The sequence below is a fragment of the Malus domestica genome, chromosome 07, assembly GCF_042453785.1.
Source record: "Malus domestica chromosome 07, GDT2T_hap1".
In the NCBI taxonomy this organism is placed as follows: Eukaryota; Viridiplantae; Streptophyta; class Magnoliopsida; order Rosales; family Rosaceae; genus Malus; species Malus domestica.
Window position 1 is genome coordinate 26,341,414 of NC_091667.1, and position 19,136 is coordinate 26,360,549.

Below are 19,136 nucleotides of genomic sequence, written 5' to 3' on the forward strand. Positions count from 1 at the left end.
AATTATCTTCTGGAGAAAATTCTAATCACAATTGCGTACTACGCGCCTAAGCGAGACCGTTTACCGTTAAACTGTTAGCCACGGAGCGCACGGAGCAAATCTTAGAGAGGGAGAGATGACGCCGATGCGATACCGCGCGGTCTTCCGGATTCCTCAGAGCAAAAACAGAGCACCATTTTTCTTCCAATTTCGTCCCTACTTTCAGTCCAATTATCAACAATCCCGGCCCGAACGGTTGGTCCAATTCAATGATCCAAATCCTCTGTTTGGCTGCCGAGAAACTGTAGGAAAGGAATAGAAAATAGTTGAAAACATGTGTTTGATTGCATTTCAGGTCTTCGTTTGGGATTGCGTTCGACATCGACGGGGTCATTCTCCGCGGCCGGGCTCCGGTGGGAGGGTCGCCTCGAGCTTTGAGGAAACTGTACGGACACTCAGGTGCACTAAAAACTTCATCTTTCTCCCTCTAAATTCAGAAATTTCGTTTATTTTTTAGAAATATGAAATAAAAATAGAGAATTTTGGTTTTGTATTATTGTGGCCGTTCGTTTGGTAGCAGCTACATTGGCTAGAGCGGACATGGCAGCAAGTTTGAATCCCGCTTCTCGTAGTTTAGATTGTAAAGAAAGGATGGTCTCACTAGCTTAATAAAACTATTGCTTCTTTGTAGGTACTTTGAAGGTTCCTTTTGTGTTTTTGACCAACGGTAAGACACCTAAGCGGTTTGTTTTCGTGTAGCATTGCGAAGAAACAGTATACATGATAAATTTCTATGGAAAGTGTATCTGCCCCCATTGTCATTGCATTGGATTTTTGTTCGAATTGCATTTGGTTGAGTAATGGTTTTCGTTGGAACAGGAGGTGGCGTCCCTGAATCAAGACGAGCAACTGAGTTAACTGAAATTTTGGGAGTTAACATCCTGCCTTCTCAGGTAATATTCTGAGATCTAATTCTTTGATTATTATGAGCATAAGGACGACGTTGTGTTGTCTCCCATTTTCTGTGACTGTAATTTGACTGATGGAACCTGTGGCATAGCTCTCTTTTCTGTGTTATGGTGGTGCAGGTTGTCCAGGGTCACACACCTTTTAAAAATTTGTTGACGAGGTATAAATCAGCTTCACATGAATCTTTTTCTACAGAGATTTTTTTAATTCAATCTCAATGTGTCATACACTTCTTCATCTTTCTAGGCATAAATCTTAGTCTGATCAATGGTCTCCTTGTTTCTGTGCTATCTTTGAGTAACAGTGTTATATCGTAGGAAATATCATGCAACCAAGGCCACAGAAATCGTTCTTACTTTACATGTTGGATGAGCTAGAGCGATCGAAAGTGGGTAGACAACTTAGACGAATACAAAATTTGGGGGAGATTTCGTGTCTGCCAAATTGAAATTCTTTGGTTTGGAAGTTCCCGAATTTTGCTTATGCTGGTACTGAATAATAGCCAAATTTGGAGATAAATCTCATCGAAGCTAATAGCTAACTCTTTTTCCATCGGCGACTCCAAAAGATGAAACTCCTGAGTAATGCTCACTCAGCTTGTTCCCATAGGTGAAATTGTCCCTCCGTGTCAAATAGTCATATCCTTTCCTATCGCATACCTCTGTTTAGTACTTGGATATCCATTTTGAGAGAGTTGAAAAAGCACTATCTCGTTGAAACGTTCTATACATCCACCCTTTAAGAGCATCTATCTCTTCACGGAGCCTTACTCCTCATTTTGTTATAATAAGAAATTCAAGTTTTCCTGTGTACATACTAGGGCCATGACTTTGTTTATGGTTCAGAGAATAACAATGTATTGACCTGTTTTCATCTTCTTATGTTATGTCTATTTTATCCTTTTTATTCAGATATGAAAATGAACTCATTGTTGCTCTGGGAAAAGGGGAACCGGCTCTTGTAATGTCTGAGTATGGTTTCAAGTAAGTTTTACCTTACAGTGTATGTCCGTTCTTAATTGTAGCATCTTCTGGTTTTGAATTCCATACCTTCTGTTGCTAGATTTTGTATAAGTAACAGATAGCTAAATTTATATTGGGTGGCAGAAAGGTTCTCTCATTAGATGAGTATGCATCGCACTTCGAGAATATTGATCCCGTATCCCAATATAAGATGTGGAGAACTAAGCAGACATCGGATTGTAGTAGCCAACACAAGGAGTCTGTGCCGAGATATGATGTTTATTCTGACAGGGTTAGTGCAGCTTTTGTTGTCAGCGATCCTGTGGATTGGGGTAGGGATATTCAGGTACTTCATTTCGCTGCTTACAATGCAGTATTAAGGAATCATTGTGCGTTAGGATCTCAAATTATAGCTTCTTTTGGCATAGCAGTTTCATTTCCCACATAAATTGCCAAATTTTGCATGCTTATTATGAACTAGAAAGTAAAGTTTTGGGAGCTGCAATACCGTCATGTTATTCCAGAAGGCCTCGATCATTTGTGTTCCTGCAAAAGCTCTGAGCTGGTTCATGAATTGGTTTAGGTTCTCTGTGACATTCTAAGATCTGGAGGGCTTCCTGGACAAGAGAATGGGCATCAACCACCTCTATATTTTGCCGCAGATGATCTTGAGTATCAGGTTGGTCAGTATGATTTTCCCTCTCTAAAGATGCTGGACCGTGAATATGGAGATATAGAAACAACCTGAGATTTGTTTGGTTCACCGTTGACCCATTTATCGTTAGAATAAACTGAAAGAGGAAACCCTTATTTAACTATTGTCCCATTATTTTTTCTTGAGTATGTCATCCTCTTGCTGAAGCCCATTGAACCTTGACTATTCCCATGAACATTTTTAATGAATCCTCATGTCTAATAAAAGGGTTCTATTTGGTTGATTTGCTCCATTCCCTCACCTTTGGAAGAGTAGAATTCATTCACTCTTATTTTCATCACGAACTTACTTTTTTCTCAACTTGAAGTTTCACATGATGATTAGGATTGTACTGATAATCTGCCTACATACAGGCTGCATTTCCTTCTGAGCGACTTGGAATGGGTGCCTTCAGAATTGCACTAGAAAGCATCTTCAACCGGTGAGACTGGCTGTTTTGTCACGCTTAATTGGTGTACCTTTTCAGTCATGCACATCTGATCGAATATTTAGTCAACGGTCTTTGGTTGTAACTACATGAGCCCATAAATGGCCAATACGATATCTTAGCATTGCTTCTTTGATCCCTTTTGAGAAGCCCGGTAATCGTTCATCCACTGAGAGAGTTTACAAAATGTAGTCACCCCCAAGTGCGAGATGCATACAAGATCAAAATTGATGATGATTGAAGAAAGTTTAGCAGAGATAATTGATTTGTTTTGGGAAACTAAGCACAACTGAAATATGATTTTAAAATCTTGAACTACTTGTATAAAAAAGCATGCTTATGCACATTTTAACTACTCGTGAGTTATTCTGGATATCTACTATGTAGTAATATGATTTTTGTTTGGCTTTGCTGCAGAATTCACCATGATGCTCTGGAATATGTATCTTTTGGGAAGCCAAATCCGTTTGTATTTAAGAACACTGAAACTCTGTTGGCACAGCTTCAACCATCTCATTGTGATAATGATATTACAACTGCTGGAGACTCTCCGTCACATGCTTTCAAAACCCTTTATATGATCGGCGACAACCCTTCAGTTGATGTCAAAGGTGCTCGGCAGGTTTGTTTGTCTTGTTTCTTGTGGTGACAAGATTTTACCGTTAAATGATTTGAATGTGCATTGACAACTCATCGCACCTGATTCTCAGGCTGGACATCCTTGGTTTTCTATTTTGACGAGGACTGGCGTTTTCAAGGGGGAAGATAATCATGCTGAGTTTCCGGCAGACCTGGTAAGAAGTTCCTTCGCTTTTGTTCCTTCTGTAGGTTGTAGATACTGTACAAGAGGCAGTGGACTACATTCTGAAGAGGGAAGGAACTTCTGTAGGTTGTTAATGCTCATAAGCGCACTTGCTTTTACTACAAGAATGTTGAATACAAGTGTTTCCTGAAGAAAAGAAACCTAATTTGCTCGAATCTAATAAATACAACAAATAATTACGGGAGTTAGTCACTTGCACCCTAAAAATGTCATCATGAATTCCGCTCGAGTGAAAAAAAAAAAAAAAAAAAAAAAGTGAAACAGCATGACACATTTTCGTGTGTTTACAACAAATTCCTGTTGAGAATATTAAGGACTAATTACACTTTTGCATCCTCCTGGTTTAGAGCTTGTGACAATTTGGTCTGTAGCTTAAAAAGAAATATTGTTATCTCTCCTGTTTTGGTGGATCTACAGCGGCAGCGGGGATTGCAAGCTGCTAGGGTTTGTGTTTTTGCTTTTATGCTCTGTTTTCTTTCTATTTTGAGCCATGTTTTGTTTTGTTTTGAAGGTCCTTTCTTTATATTGTACTTATCTTGTAATTTAACCTCCACTGGTGCACGCCACTTGCCATTTACCACAATAATAGAAAGGAGTTGGGTTCTTAGGCCATCTTCAACCGAAGGGTCCAGAGGGTCGAAAATAGCCCGAAAACCGTCTCCAACCGAGGACTAGGCCAAAGGGCTCTGGAATCTGGGAGGGCCCCACAGAATCGGGGAGGGTTGGAGGGCTGGAGGGCTTGCCACTTCCAGCCAGCCAGCCAGCCCCGGGCTGGCCAATTTTTTTTTTGAAGTGTTGGATTTCCAGTCGGTTAAAACCGACAGGAATAGTATAGAATATAATGAATTAAAGTTAACGGCTACTGGGATATTTATTAATTAGTATTAGTGTCGGTTATAACTGACACATATAGTTTGAAAAAATTTGAATACAACGGCTAGCTGACTGCTAGCCGTTGTATTCAATTTTTTTTTTTTTTGAATTTAAACCTTTTTTTACTTCTATAAATATGGTGAAGCTCTTTCAATTTCACTTCATCTGCAATATTTCCTTCAACATATTTTTCAATATTTCCTTCAATATATTTTTCAATATTTCCTTCATCTGCAATATTTCTTTCAATTTTTCAATAACTTCCTTCAATATTTTTTCAATAATTTAAATAATAAATTATGTTTGGCCCTATGACCCTTTGGCCCTCGGTTGGAGACGGTTTTTTGTAACAGGGCTAAAACGAGTCATCTGACCTTCTGGCCCTCGGTTGGAGACAGAAGCAAATATGGCCATGTACTGTTCATTAAAATATTAATATCTTAGAGAATCTTGGAGGGTTAGAGGGTTAAAACGAGCCCTCTGGCCAGCCATCGGTTGGAGATGGCCTTATATGATGGTGTGGACTTGAAACTCGTTAGTAGCTAATCTAACATCTAATTTAACAAAATATATTGTTTGACAAAAAAAAAACCTCTACTTGTGTACATTTACTTTGTTGGTAATAAAATTTACCTTTTAACCAAAGAGTCATGCTCTCCTAAGGCCATCTCCAACTGAAGGGTCCAGATTGTCAGAGGATCGAAAATAGCCCAAAAACCGTGTCCAACCGAGGGCTAGGTCAAAGGACTTGTGGACCCCACAAGACAAAAAATGGCTAAAGGCCCGACCGGCTAGCCCAACCCAGCCAGCCCCGGGCCGAGTCACAATTTCAAACACGAAGGCTAGCTAACGGTAGTTACCGTTGGAGTTGAATTTGTTTTTTTTTTTTGCCAAATGTTTTTTTCCTATAAATACCAAAGTCATTCCTACACTATTTGTCACATAATTTTCACCATTTCAATTCTCATATTTTCTTACCTATTCCAATAATCTTTCCTTCAATTTTTTCAATAATTTTCAAATGGCCTCATCTGTAATGGAAGGTAGGGAAGAAGATGAAGCTCTTTGCAAGGCTTATAGATGGGTCTCGAAAGATAATGTGAGGGGGACTTCTCAAACAAGTAAAGGTGTTTGGACTCGTGTGTCCAAAAAATACTATGAGTTATACGAAGGCACCACTCCACCGAATACCCGAAACCACGAGAGTTGTTCTTCAAGATGGAAGAAATATCTTCATCAAGTTTGAATAAATGGCATCAAGCACTGTTAGCAGCCGCAAGTAGACATGAAGGTGGCGATAATTACTACGACGAAGTAAGTGTTTTCACAATTTATTTTAAATATTTAATTATATTACATTTAATTTCATAAATTAATTTCCTTTAATAGGAAAATGAGGGAAATTATGACCCGGCGGCAGTTGTTTACCTCCGACTATACTCCTACAATAGCGGATGATGAAGATGATGTTGATTATGGACTTTAAATTTAAGTTGTTGTAGTTTTTAAACTTAAGTTGTAGTTTTTAAATATAAGTTGTAGTTTTTAAATTTAAGTTGTTATAGTTTTTAAATTTTATTTGTAGTTTTTAAAATTTAGTTGTAGTTTTTAAATTTAAGTTGTTGTATTTTTAAATTTAAATAATAAATTATGTTTGGCCATCGGTTGGAGATGATTTTTTGTCACAGAGTTATCTTTGGCCCTCAGTTGGAGATGGTAAGAAATATGGTCATGCATTGTTCATTAAAATATTAGGCCATCTCCAACCGAATGGTCCAGTGGGTCAGAGGGTCGAAAATCGTCTCCAACCAAGAGTTAGGCCAAAGGGCTCGTGGGCCCCACGAGACAAAAAAGGGTCAAAGGGCCAACCAGATGGCCCAACCCAACCAGCCAGCCGGCCCTGAGCCGGGCTATACATTCATATGCAGCAGCTAGCTGACGTCAGTTACTGTTGGATTTGAATTTATTTTTTTCGGCCAAATTTTTTTTAAAAAAAATCTCTTTTTTTTCCTATAAATACCTAAGTCATTCCTTCACCATTTCAATTCTTATATTTTCTTACCTCTTCCAATAATCTTTCCTTCAATTTTTTCAATAATTTTCAAATGGCCTCATCTGCAATGAAATGTAGAAATTGGACCCGAAAAAGAAGATGAAGCTCTCTGCAGGGCTTATAGATGGGTCTCGGAAGATAGCAAAGCAAAATGCCTTTGCCGTGGAAAAAATGAATTGTAGTCATGAAAAACGAGTCAAACAAATACAAGAAGAGATGGATGATATGAATGTGCAAAGGAACACTTCGGATTACATTTCAATGAGTAAAGCCTCTTTTGATAGGATAAAGAGAGATATTATGACCCGGCGGTAATTGTTTACCTCCGACTATATTCCTACAATGGCGGATGATAAAGATGATGTTGATTATAGACTTTAAATTTAAGTTGTTGTAGTTTTTAAGTTTTAGTTGTAGTTTTTAAATATAAGTTGTAGATTTTAAATTTAAGCTGTTGTAGGTTTTAAATTTAAATAATAAATTATGTTTGGCCTTATGGCCCTTTGGCCCTCAGTTGGAGAAGGTTTTTTGTCATATAGCTATTTGTAGTTTTTAAATTTAAGTTGTAGTTTTTAAATTTAAATTGTTGTAGTTTTTAAATTTAAATAATAAACTATGTTTGGCCATATGACCCTCGGTTATAGACAATTTTTTCTCACATGACTATGTTTGGCTCTCAGTTGGAGATGGTAAGAAATATGGTTATGCATTATTCATTAAAATATTAATTTCTTAGAGGGCCAGATGGCTAAAACGATCACTCTAGCCGTCCAAGAAATTAAGGTTATCTCTAACCGAACGGTCCAGAAGGCCAGATGGTCGAAAATAGTCTGAAAACCGTCTCCAACTGAGGGCTAGTCCAAATAGCTCATGGGCCCCACATGAAAAAAAAGGCCAAAGGGCCAACCAACTGGCCTAATCCAGCCAGGCAGCCTCGGGCCGGGCTAAAATTTTCATTATTCCTATCGATTATATCCAACAGCATTGTACTTATTCCTATCGGTTATATCCGACAGGAATAGTAGGCCAAAATTTGAAACACAATGACTAGTTACCGTTGGATTCATTTTTTTTTTTTGGGCCAAAATTATTTTTTTTATGAATTTAATTTGTAGTTTTTAAATTTAATTTGTAGTTTTTAAATTTAAGTTATAGTTTTTAAATATAAGTTGTAGTTTTTAAATTTAAGTAGTTGTTGTTTTTAAATCTAAGTTGTTGTAGTTTTTAAATTTAAATAATAAATTATATTTAGTCCTATGACCCTTTGACCCTCGATTGGAGACGGTTTTTTGTGACAGAGCTAAAACGAGCCCAATGGCCCTTTGGCCTTCAGTTGGAGATGGTAACCGAAGGCTGGCCAGATGGCTCGTTTTAGCCCTATGGGCCTCCAAGAAATTAATATTTTAATGAACAGTACAAGGTCATATTTGCCTCTATCTCCAACCGAGGGTCATAGGGCCAAATGGCCAAACATAATTTATTATTTAAATTTAAAAACTACAATAACTTAAATTTAAAAACAACAACTTAAATTTAAAAATGACAAATTAAATTTAAAAACTACAACTTAAATTTAAAAACGACAAATTAAATTTAAAAACAACACTAACTTAAATTTAAAAACTACAACAACTTAAATTTAATATCCATAATCAACATCATCTTCATCATCCACCATTGTAGGAGTATAGTCAGAGGTAAACAACTGCCGCCGAGTCATAATTTCAATTTTTTTTTATCAAAATAGGCCTTACTCATTGGAGTGTAATTCGAAATGTTCATTTCCATATTCTTATCAGCCATCTCTTCTTGTATTTGTTTGGCCCGTTCTTCATGCCTACAGTTCCTTTCTTCTGCCTCAATGGCAGTTTGCTCCTCCATTAATCGCAATGAAGCCGCCACTTCCTGTTGGGTGGCATAATTATCATTTGTCTTGCCCTTTTCCTTCAACCTTTGCTCCTTATTTCATCCCATAGCCCTAGGTATGGAACATTCACCCGAAAACCGGATTTTCTACCCTTGTTTGTTGAATGGTAGGGGATCCATCTTCATCCATATTTGTAGCTAAGGATGCAGTTCTGAACACCGACATAGGAGCTCTATGTTGAGGTGGATCTTCAAATAACACCCACGCTTTACAAATTTCCCAACAACCGTGAAACTAAAAGGGTTTTGAGCTGCCCTCCATATACAATTCCTCCGCTTAGCGTACCTAGAAAATAGAATTACAAAAATTAAAGGAAATTAATTAATGAAATTAAATGTAATATAATTAAACATTTAAAATAAACTGTGAAAACACTAACTTCGTCGTATTAATTGGTGCCACTTTCATGTCTACTTGCGGATGCTAACAGTGCTTGATGCCATTTATTCAAACTTGGATGAAGATGCTTCTTCCATTTTGAAGAACAACTCTCATGGTTTCGGGTATTCAGTGGAATGGTGCCTTCGTAGTACTCTAAGTATTTTTTTCACACACAAGTCCAAACACCTTCACTTGTTTGACAAATCTCCCTCACACTATCTTCCAAGACTCATCTATAAGCCTTGCAGAGAGCTTCATCTTCTTTTCGGGTCCAAGCCTTACCTTTCATTGCAAATGAGCCCATTTGAAAATTATTGAAAAAAATGAAGGAAATATTATTGGAAGAGGTAAGAAAATATAATGTGAAGAATTGAAATAGAATGAAGTGAGATAGTATGGAATGATGAAAATTATGTGAGAAATGGTGTAGGAATGACTTAGGTATTTATATGAAGAAAAAAAGGTTTAAATTCATTAAAAAAAATATATACAACAGCTAGCTGCAGTCAGCTAGCTGTTGTATTCAAAATTTTGCCTATTATTTGTGTCGGTTATAATCGACACTATTGCTTTTATTCCTGTCGGTTATATCCGACAACTTTAATAAAAAATTTGGGCCAGCCTGGGGTTGGTTGGCTGGCTGGAATGGGCCAGCCGGCTAGCCCTTTGGCCCTTTCAGATTCTGTGGGGCCCACGAGCCCTCTGGTCTAGCCTTCGGTTAGAGACGGTTTTCGGGCAATTTTCTGGCCACTGAACCATTCGGTTGGAGATGGCCTAAGGAATATGGCCTTGCACTGTTCATTAAAATATTAATATCTTGGAGAGCCAGATGGCTAAAACGAGCCATCTGGCCATCCTTCAGTTGGCAAAAATGACCCTGAAATTTATAAATTGTTACGCGATTGATCCATCCGCTCGTCAAACTATTAAATTAACCATAATTTTCTAACAGAAAATGATCCTTGCCGGATTCTTTTCCTAGGGATCTCGGAGATCCTGTGATCATGATCATGATCATGAACGGTCACGATCACGGAATCTCCAAGAAAATGATCTGGCAACAGATCCTTTTCCTTTTCTAACATACCACTCGGTCGGCCAATTTTTTGCTTACGTAAACACCAAAATGACTTGTAGGTTATTTTTCACGGAATTGGATTCTCTCCTGAGCAAAGGCTTGAGATCTTCCTAACCCACGGCCTGTTGGATTTTGATCCTACGGCTACAATTATTATAACTTGTAGATGAATTTCTTATTTACAGTCGTTGGATCAAAATCCAATGATATGTGTTATTGGGTTAATGGGTCAAAAGGATCCCGAGCCTTTCGGCAGGAGAGGATCCAATTCCATTTTTCACCCCTCCTGCTCCTAATACAATTTAAGCACTAGGAGGTCCGGAACCTTCGACCAACCCCCACCCAAAAGAAAAACCGCAATAACATGTTGTCAATTGTTACTTGAGAGCTCAGCTCGAAGAATCCATGGAACCTGAAAGCAAGGGACTCAAGACAGCTGAAGACGGAGAAGGAGAAGGAGACTACATTGTTATTTCAGAGGTGGGACGGGGCTCTTTTTCCACCGTGTCAAAAGCCGTGCACCGCCAAAGTGGCCAGGTGGTGGCTCTCAAGCAGGTCCACCTCTCGCGCCTCAACCGCCACCTCAAGAATTGCTTGGATTACGAGATCAATTTCCTGTCCTCCGTTAACCACCCCAACATCATCCGCCTCCTCAATTCTTTCCAGGTTTTCAAGTTTTTCTGCGTCACGGTTAACTGCACTTATTTTGACGCGGACATGCTATCAAATATATATGTTGTCGATATTGTTGATATTATTGATATTGCGAACTTACACTTGTCAATATGCGGTCGGTTTGGTTGTGGATACGTTAATTTGTCTGCAAGTGCAGTTAACCGCAACTTACAAGTACTGTTTAATTTGGTTGCACGAAGTTGAGCTTATGTCTTTATTGCAGGATGAAGGTTGTGTATTCATGGTGTTGGAATTCTGTGATGGGGGAAATTTGGCTGCGTATATTCGGCGTCACGGAAGAGTTGAAGAACATATTGCCAAGAGATTTATGCAGCAGCTCGGTAGCTTCTTATTCGCATTGTTCCCTGTGAATTTGTAATGGGGATCCACAGCGCTTCGATTCTCCGGTCTGAAAATCTAATCAATTTCTTGTTATGCTTGCAGGGGCGGCGTTGGAAATACTACATTCGCACCACATCATTCATAGAGACTTGAAACCAGAGGTAAAAACAAGAGTCTACTGAAAGATGGGAACAAAATGCAGTTTCATATTCGTATTTTTTGAACTCGATTCTGTTGATTTTTTCGCTCGCATCCAAATCTTTAGTAGTGAATTGGTTTGTTCAAAAATTGCCTACATTGTGATTTTGTTGTACTAGAACATTCTACTCTCTGGCACTCAAGATGATGTGGTGCTAAAGGTAGCTGATTTCGGTCTCTCGAGGTAAACTCTAGCAGAGAGATCCTTATGTGGAAATTCATCCGCTAACCCGTTTAGTATGATTCAAAGCAACCAACTGTGGTAGTTTCATCCCTTATTACCTTTTCTTTTCTACATTGTACAGAAGTTTACATCCAGGTGATTATGCCGAGACAGTTTGTGGATCCCCATTGTACATGGCGCCTGAAGTTCTTCAGTTTGAAAGATATGACGGGAAGGTACGGTCTTGTCTATAACTGGTGCCATTTTCCCCTTTCAATCACGATGAGTCAAAATTGACGGGTTCAGTTCATAGGTTGACATGTGGAGTATTGGTGTAATTCTTTTCGAGCTTCTCAATGGTCGCCCTCCTTTCCCTGGTAGGACTAATGTTCAGGTACTAACTTCTGCTTTTCATTGTAAAAGGTCCCTTTAGTCACACTTGCCCAGATCGTTGATAAATTTTACTTTCCAGGTGCTTAAGACCATCAAGTCATCCACATACCTTCCTTTTGACCAAGTCATCCTTTCTAGACTGCATCCTGACTCCGTCGATATGTGTTCAAAACTGTTGTCTCGAAATCCAGGTTTGGCGTTTTACCTTCCTCAGTTTCATACGTCCTTTCTCGATCGCATCCTGACTCTGTATGTGTTCCAAACTGGCTATGCATTACGTTTAGCTATTCTCTGATGTATTTGATGCGCTATTGCAGTTAAGCGCCTGTCCTTCAGCGAATTCTATTCGCACAGGTTTTTTCAAGGTTTTTGAGAAGAATCGAGATGCGAAAACATTTACAGGAACACAAATGTTGTAGCACTCTGTACATAAAGTGATTTTACTGTTGTGTATGATTCCCAAACCGATAAATTGCGTTAGAAGAGGTGTTGAACAGAAATGTCAAGATTCCAAGCTCCGTTGTGGAATTTCGCTGTTTAAGGTAATTGTTTTGGTTGTAACTATGAGCGTAGAAGTTGTAAGTGTTATTCTCGTTCCTGTTATGCATCAAGTAAAATTGAGTTTGCAGGCATAGCGTTCCTGTGTGTTTTCGAATTTACGCAGACATAAAATATCATCAGGCATCAGCAAATGCGATATAAAAGGAGCTACTTATTTACGAGATCATTCATATCAGCAAAAGCATCAAGAAGGATGCGTGTGTTCAACGAAATCAGGTCTAGCCTACAGATCTCAGAGATTAGCATATAGCCAATAACGGCATCAAGGATTAGCTTCCGAATTTTGTGTTCATGTGTAATCTACATTCTCACACCATTTCAGCAATGCTTGTTAAAAATTGTCTCGATAACGCTCTGAGCTATAGGGTGATAAGTCTCGCGAGCGGCTGCAAACACCTGTTTCGCCAAAATCTTCTCTTCTTCCTTTCCATTGCCTTCCACAAGAGCACTGTAGAGGGGGACAAGGTACTTCTTCCTCCCCACTTCCTTCAAAGTTCTTTCCACCTCGCCGAAGTAGTCTTTGCACTTGGAAGCAATGGCCAGCAGGAGAAATGTCACCTTCACGTCATAATCTCTCGATTCTGACAGCCTGAAGCGCGAGTTCAACTCTACAATCTGCAAATACATAAATCATGATGAGACAACATGAAAAGTTTGGTGATATTCGACGGTAAAATGGGAACTGAAGCTGACTCAGAAATGAGTTCTAATAATTGACAATTATAACATCTTCGGTTCTGAGAAAACAAGATCTGTACTTAAATTTAACTTTTCAATGCAGAAAGAACACGAAAACGCGAAACTTACTAAGCTCAGTATGATTACCTAGGAATTGCCACAGCATTGCAGAGCTTAAACAAACTAAGAAAGTAACTACAAAAAGTGTGTTGAAGCCCGCTATAAAATCATGGTAATATGAAAATCTTAGAAGAGAAGAAACACAACAGTACCTGTGAAGGTTCAATAGACTTGGGGAGGTTCTCCAAGTAGAGTTCCCACTCCTGCCCTCTCCAGTCAGCAACTTCATCCGCCCCTGGCATCCTACCAAACTTAAATTCATTTGCCATGGACACAATCTTTGCATATATGTTAGAAACCGGTTCATACGCATCAGGAGGGATACCAGTGCCCTCAGTCCACAACACTAAGTCAACCTCTTTCTCTATTCCAGGTAGGTTTGCTTTCAGAAAGTCGAGAAATGTATCGGTATCAATTGATTGGAACTTGAAGGTGGCAATGTATTTCTTCAGAAACTCATCAAATGCAGGCCTTCCAACCTTTATATTTTAAAAATCAAGTGCCAATCAGATCGTCTTTACAGGTCAATACCAAGAAACAAAAGATGTTACAATTTCAACATACCTGACGTTCAATGCGCCACAGAAACTGGAAACCCTTTTCATATGGAACTTCAGAATACACATCATCTGGATCAACTCCTTCCTGGTTGGTTTTCAGCTTTGTGACCTCCAAGTTATCCTTGAACCTCTCCATTTCCTTATTCAAACCCCGCCAGCCAATTCCAATGTTCAATGCAGCTCTGTCCTCACCTTGCACAGCCTCAACAATTCTCCTCTCAGCATACGTCGTGAAACCCTGTAGCAATAAGTAAAGATTAACACCCTGATCTCGTTTCCAAGAACAGTATGCGCATAACATAGATCAACATAATCAACTACAACCGGAAGCTCGTAATCAGTAAGACATTCATTCTTCACATTCTCCTAACCCTATACGGCAATACTCCGTCAAGGATTCACACATTGCGGTTTTAACAAGACAAAACTAAAAACTGGCCTCAAATGCACTGTAGGCAGATAGTATTACGTCAAATGAAGAAAACAAGCATCTCAAGATTACAAAATTGATCAATTTTGAACTTAGCACCAATCAAATAGGCAAAAACAAACAGCATCTATCTATTGAAATTTTCGACCAAAAAACAAGAATCTGAACCAATTGATAATCAGGAACTGAAAAGTTAATGCCACCAAACGAATTGTATGAATGTAAATTTTGGTACCTCATTCAACCAAAAATGCTCATTAGTCTTGTTGGTGATCAAGTTCCCAGTCCAGCTATGAGCCAGTTCGTGCGCCACCACCTGCGCGCCGCTGGAGTCGCCCTTGAGCACCGTCGGCGTCAAGAACGTCATTCTCGGATTCTCCATTCCACCGTACGGAAAGCTCGGCGGCAGCACCAAGAGATCGAACCTTTCCCACTCGTACGGCCCAAACAAGGCCTCCCCTTGCCTGATCATGTCCTCGGTGCTCGCAAACTCCGTCGCCGCAGATTCAAGCACCGCCGGCACCGCCTCAGAGTAAACCCTAGTTCTCGGGCCCACCTCCCGGTACCCTAGCTCACCGACGGCGAACGCGAACAGGTACGGCGGGATTGGCTGCTCCATCACGAACTCCTCGACGACCCTGTCGTCGGCGCACCATAAGGCGTCGCCAGAGATCAGCGCCGACCCCTCACCGGGGATTGGGTCGCGGCGGTCCACGTGACGCGCGGACATGACGGCGGAGAGCTGGCGGGGGACATTGAGCTTGGCCGCGTACAGCACACGCGCAGCGGGAGTGTCCTGGCAGGGGAAGACCGAGCGCGCGTGGATGGCCTGGCATTGGGTGTAGACAAACGGCAGCCGTTTGTTGAAGGTCTGGGGAGGGGAGAGCCACTGGAGGGCGGAGGAGGAGGGGGAGGTGGAGTAGAGGATCAAGACGGAGGAGGCGTTGGAGAGGGTGAAGGAGAGGTGGCAGCCCTTGACTGGGTCAGGAGGGGAGATGACGTAAGAGATAGGATCGGAGGGGTTTTGGGGGTCGATGACGGAGTGGATGGTGAGGGCACGGACGTCGAGGGAAAGTGGGCCGGAGTACGGAGCGGGGAGGGTGAGGAGGGCGGAGGCGTGGATGGTGGAGGAGGGGAAGTCGAAGAAGAAGGAGAGGGAAATGTGGGTGGCGAGTGGGTGAGTCGAATCCGTGAACGAGTGAGGGTCGATGGGCGCCATTGAGTAATGTTTTGGGTTTAGGGCGTGGAAACGGACAAATGCTGAATTTAGAGAGAGAGAGAGAGCAATAACTATTTTTCTGTTGTAAATAATGGGTATGTTTGCCCACATGTGTATAGTAATGTGTATAATGAAGTATCACATGTGTATACTATATACTCATAAGCTAAATAGTAATGTTTTGTAATTTTCTATAGAAGTAGCTCTATAAATAGAGCACTTCAATTGTGCAAAGATTAGTGAATGAGAAGAAGAAAGAAAAGAGAAATATATCTAATAGCAATAATATACATTACTTCCTCTGCAACAGCTTGTGTCGGTATATTACTCTGCAACTGCTTCGTTCCTTCACCGAGTAAAGGTTATCTCTCTATAAATTTTGCCTATTTATAACACGTTATCAGCACGACTCTCTAATAATTTCTCATTTCCTTTCACCGAAAGAAAAAAAAATGTTTCCTTTAAGGTTTTTACTGTTCTTCTTCTTCCTCTCTCTCAATTGCTAGGTATACCCTCGCGAAGAACTGTTTGCACCATGTTTACTTCTAGTTCTCCAACTAACAGTCACTTATATCTTTGATTTCTTGTTTGGTGTAGATATTGACTACTAACCCACTGATTATTTATGCAATCCAAGATTGTGCGGTTCTATCGCCTATCTTGGACTGCAGATCTAATTTTACTGCAAATTTTAAGTGGAGCGGTATAATCGCCCGCTCTATCCTGCATATTTAAATTTTCCCGTTATTTAATTTTATCGCAATTTTAGGTGGTGTGAAATAATCACTCACCCTGCTTTACATATTTAATTTTATCGCAATTTTAGGTGGTGTGAAATAATCACCCACCCTGCTTTACATATTTAATTTTATCGCAATTTTAGGTGGTGCGGTATAATCGTCCACCCTGCTTTGCATATTTAATTTTATCGCAATTTTAGGTGGTGCGGTATAATCGTCCACCCTGCTTTGCATATTTAATTTTATCGCAATTTTAGGTGGTGCGGTATAATCGTCCACCTTGCTCTACATATTTAAATTTTCCTGCTGTTTAAAGTAGTGCGGAATAATCACCCATCCTATACTTATTTCGATGAGAATGGTGCGGTACAATTGCCATTCTCATTAATTGTGTAAATCTCGAGCCTGAAGTTTCGAGTACTTATCATTTTGGCCTGAAGATCAAAAATTTGTAAGAACCAGAAGTTCTAACAATATATTTCTCCAGTACACATATTATTGCAAGTTCTTACACACCTCATTTTTCTTTCAGAAAAGAAAATGGCAAACTTGGCAAAGCTTGATTTTGCTGCCCTGGACATTACTGGAAAGAATTACCTTACATGGGTACTGGATACCAAGATCCATCTGGAAGCAGCAAATCTTGGAGATACCATCAAGGAAGAAAGCAGCTCATCCTCTCAAGATCGGGCAAAGGCCATGATTTTTATTCGCCGTCATCTTGATGAGGCACTAAAAAGCGAGTACTTAACGGTTGAAGATCCGCTAGCCCTTTGGAATGCCTTGAGAAGCAGATACAATCACCAGACAACAGTGATTCTTCCAAAAGCTCGCTATGACTGGACACACCTGAGGATCCAGGATTTCAAATCAGTGGCTGAGTACAATTCGGCGTTGTTCAGAATTACCTCTCAGATGAAACTCTGTGGGGATACTATCACTGAGGAGATGTTATTGGAAAAGACTTTCAGCACATTCCACGCCTCTAACATGGTACTGCAACAACAGTATAGAGTGCGAGGCTTTACTGAATACAACCAGCTGATATCTGTGCTCCTGGTAGCTGAACAGAACAATGAGCTTCTCATGAAAAACCATAATTCCCGACCTACTGGATCAGCACCGTTCCCAGAAGTGAATGTTGCTTCCCTTGAAAGGAATACCATATCCTCTCGTGGCAATAATTACAAACGAGGACGTGGCCACAAGCAAGGTCGGAGGAAAGGGAAAAGCAAGAACCATGGTGTCCAGTTTCACAACCAGGTTCCAAGGTATAATCCAGGCCCGAGCTTTAAAAATACCAATCGCCAGAAAGGAAAAGCTCATGTGAACACTCCTAGAAGTCATGAAGGAGGTTGCCATAGGTGTGGTGGCAACGGACATTGGGCGCGTACTTGTCGCACCCCAAAGCATCTGGTGGAACTATATCAAGCCTCCTTCAAGGAAAAGGGTGTCGAGATCAATTTCCTTGACCAGGCTAAACCAATGGAAACCCCTGATCCAGTGACCAATTTATCAGGACAGTTAAACACAACCCACCTGGATGCTACAGACTTTATTAATGAAAGAGGGAATGAAGTTTATGGGTCCGATTGAATTATTTATGTTTAATGTACTCATGTTATTTGTACCTATGGTTTAATGCTCGCATTTTCAATTCAATAAAAGTAGTATTCCAGTATAAATAAACTGCTTTTTCTTTACTCAGAGATCATGGATAAAAATTATGGTTATTCTCAAAACAAGATCAATGGCGGAGACTTTTGTCTTGCAGATAGCGCAACCACGCATTCAATACTTCGAGACCGAAAGTATTTCTCGAATTTGGTACTTGCAAAAGTAAAGGTAACAACAATATCAGGACCATCAGATGTAATTGAAGGCTCAGGAAAAGCCCAGATTATGTTACCAAATGGAACAATATTGTCTATAAAGAATGCATTATATGCTACTCAGTCCATTCGAAATTTGTTGAGTTTTAAAGACATACGTTTAAATGGATACCACCTTGAAACGAAAAGTGTAGAAAATGTGGAATATTTATGCATTACCTCCAATGATACCCAGAAGCGTATATTGGAGAAGTTGCATGGTTTATCGAGTGGATTGTATTGTACATACATAAAGACAGTTGAGGCATATACTGTCATGAACCAGAAGTTCATTGATTCAAGGGTTTATATGCTTTGGCATGACCGTCTAGGTCATCCAGGATCTACCATGATGCGTAGAATCATTACCAACTCTAATGGACATCCATTACTGAGCAAACACATTAATGTCTCGAATGATAATCCTTGCAAGGCTTGTTCCCAAGGGAAGTTGGTAATTAGACCATCACAACTAAAGGTTGATGATGAATCCCCATCATTTTTGCAAAGAATTCAAGGGGATATTTGTGGACCTATTCAACCAACTTGTGGACCATTTCGATATTTTATGGTTTTGGTTGATGCATCTACCCGATGGTCACATGTTTGTCTATTGTCTACTCGAAATGTAGCTTTTGCGAGACTTCTTGCTCAGATAATTAAGTTGCGAGCACAGTTCCCAGATCATCCCATTAAGTCCATTCGACTTGATAACGCTGGTGAATTTACGTCTCAAACCTTTGATGATTACTGTATGGCACTGGGCATTAATGTTGAACACCCTGTTCCTCATGTCCATACTCAAAATGGTTTAGCAGAGGCATTTATCAAGCGGCTTCAATTAATAGCCCGCACTCTGCTCATGAAAACAAAATTGCCAGTTTCTACATGGGGACATGCCATATTACATGCTGCATCATTGGTTAGATTGAGACCCATAGCCAACCACCAATACTCATCAATACAACTCGTGTTTGGACATCAGCCAAATATTTCACA

General features: G+C 40.0%; 4 protein-coding genes across 9 annotated transcripts; 3 read left to right on the plus strand and 1 right to left on the minus strand.

Annotated features, from left to right (window-relative positions):
* Positions 1-5: 5 nt before the first annotated feature.
* Positions 6-6,298, plus strand: LOC103446925 (mitochondrial hydrolase YKR070W-like). 5 transcript variants are annotated; one of them, XR_530962.4, is made up of 13 exons: positions 6-234; positions 335-438; positions 671-706; positions 859-932; positions 1,068-1,108; positions 1,860-1,931; positions 2,055-2,256; positions 2,494-2,589; positions 2,979-3,046; positions 3,470-3,674; positions 3,763-3,846; positions 5,792-6,062; positions 6,138-6,298. XR_530962.4 is itself a non-coding variant. In XM_008386079.4 (12 exons), the coding sequence occupies exons 1-12, from the start codon at positions 116-118 to the stop codon at positions 3,947-3,949; spliced, it is 1,170 nt and encodes a 389-aa protein (XP_008384301.1). In that variant the 5' UTR covers positions 6-115; the 3' UTR covers positions 3,950-4,059. The 5 variants fall into 5 exon arrangements, 4 of the variants coding, with proteins under 4 accessions (XP_008384301.1, XP_070681349.1, XP_070681351.1 ...); XM_008386079.4 differs by lacking the exons at positions 5,792-6,062; positions 6,138-6,298 and adding an exon at positions 3,881-4,059; XM_070825250.1 differs by lacking the exons at positions 5,792-6,062; positions 6,138-6,298 and adding an exon at positions 3,881-4,059 and having other exon boundaries at positions 200-234; positions 1,040-1,108.
* Positions 6,299-10,440: 4,142 nt separating this feature from the next.
* LOC103446927 (serine/threonine-protein kinase ATG1t-like) lies at positions 10,441-12,592 on the plus strand. Its single transcript, XM_008386083.4, has 8 exons — positions 10,441-10,853; positions 11,086-11,203; positions 11,307-11,365; positions 11,522-11,586; positions 11,708-11,801; positions 11,879-11,959; positions 12,038-12,149; positions 12,276-12,592. Exons 1-8 carry the CDS (start codon positions 10,593-10,595, stop codon positions 12,329-12,331), a joined length of 846 nt encoding a protein of 281 aa, XP_008384305.1. The 5' UTR covers positions 10,441-10,592; the 3' UTR covers positions 12,332-12,592.
* A 58-nt stretch (positions 12,593-12,650) lies between these two features.
* Positions 12,651-15,630, minus strand: LOC103446928 (leucine aminopeptidase-like). The gene is made up of 4 exons (XM_008386084.4): positions 14,543-15,630; positions 13,882-14,115; positions 13,470-13,796; positions 12,651-13,134 (listed from the first exon to the last, which is right to left on the minus strand). The coding sequence occupies exons 1-4, from the start codon at positions 15,524-15,526 to the stop codon at positions 12,838-12,840; spliced, it is 1,842 nt and encodes a 613-aa protein (XP_008384306.1). The 5' UTR covers positions 15,527-15,630; the 3' UTR covers positions 12,651-12,837.
* A 33-nt stretch (positions 15,631-15,663) lies between these two features.
* Positions 15,664-17,955, plus strand: LOC139197565 (uncharacterized). Of its 2 annotated transcripts, none has more exons than XM_070825252.1 (2): positions 15,664-15,887; positions 16,799-17,955. In XM_070825252.1, the coding sequence occupies exons 1-2, from the start codon at positions 15,770-15,772 to the stop codon at positions 17,860-17,862; spliced, it is 1,182 nt and encodes a 393-aa protein (XP_070681353.1). In that variant the 5' UTR covers positions 15,664-15,769; the 3' UTR covers positions 17,863-17,955. The 2 variants fall into 2 exon arrangements, with proteins under 2 accessions (XP_070681353.1, XP_070681354.1); XM_070825253.1 differs by lacking the exon at positions 15,664-15,887 and adding an exon at positions 16,584-16,717.
* Positions 17,956-19,136: the final 1,181 nt, after the last annotated feature.

Bases quoted from the DNA above. Each gene is read 5' to 3' on its own strand.
- LOC103446928 (XM_008386084.4), bottom strand. From the start codon at position 15,526: ATGGCGCCCATCGACCCTCACTCGTTCACGGATTCGACTCACCCACTC. The intron at 13,797-13,881 runs GTATGTTGAAAT...TAAAATATAAAG, and splicing joins TGTGGCGCATTGAACGTCAG to GTTGGAAGGCCTGCATTTGA. The intron at 13,135-13,469 runs GTACTGTTGTGT...ATGTATTTGCAG, and splicing joins AGTCTATTGAACCTTCACAG to ATTGTAGAGTTGAACTCGCG.
- LOC103446925 (XM_008386079.4), top strand. From the start codon at position 116: ATGACGCCGATGCGATACCGCGCGGTCTTCCGGATTCCTCAGAGCAAA. The intron at 235-334 runs GTTGGTCCAATT...ATTGCATTTCAG, and splicing joins CAACAATCCCGGCCCGAACG to GTCTTCGTTTGGGATTGCGT. The intron at 2,590-2,978 runs GTTGGTCAGTAT...GCCTACATACAG, and splicing joins CAGATGATCTTGAGTATCAG to GCTGCATTTCCTTCTGAGCG.
- LOC103446927 (XM_008386083.4), top strand. From the start codon at position 10,593: ATGGAACCTGAAAGCAAGGGACTCAAGACAGCTGAAGACGGAGAAGGA. The intron at 10,854-11,085 runs GTTTTCAAGTTT...TCTTTATTGCAG, and splicing joins GCCTCCTCAATTCTTTCCAG to GATGAAGGTTGTGTATTCAT. The intron at 12,150-12,275 runs GTTTGGCGTTTT...GCGCTATTGCAG, and splicing joins ACTGTTGTCTCGAAATCCAG to TTAAGCGCCTGTCCTTCAGC.
- LOC139197565 (XM_070825252.1), top strand. From the start codon at position 15,770: ATGAGAAGAAGAAAGAAAAGAGAAATATATCTAATAGCAATAATATAC. The intron at 15,888-16,798 runs GTTATCTCTCTA...TTTTTCTTTCAG, and splicing joins CGTTCCTTCACCGAGTAAAG to AAAAGAAAATGGCAAACTTG.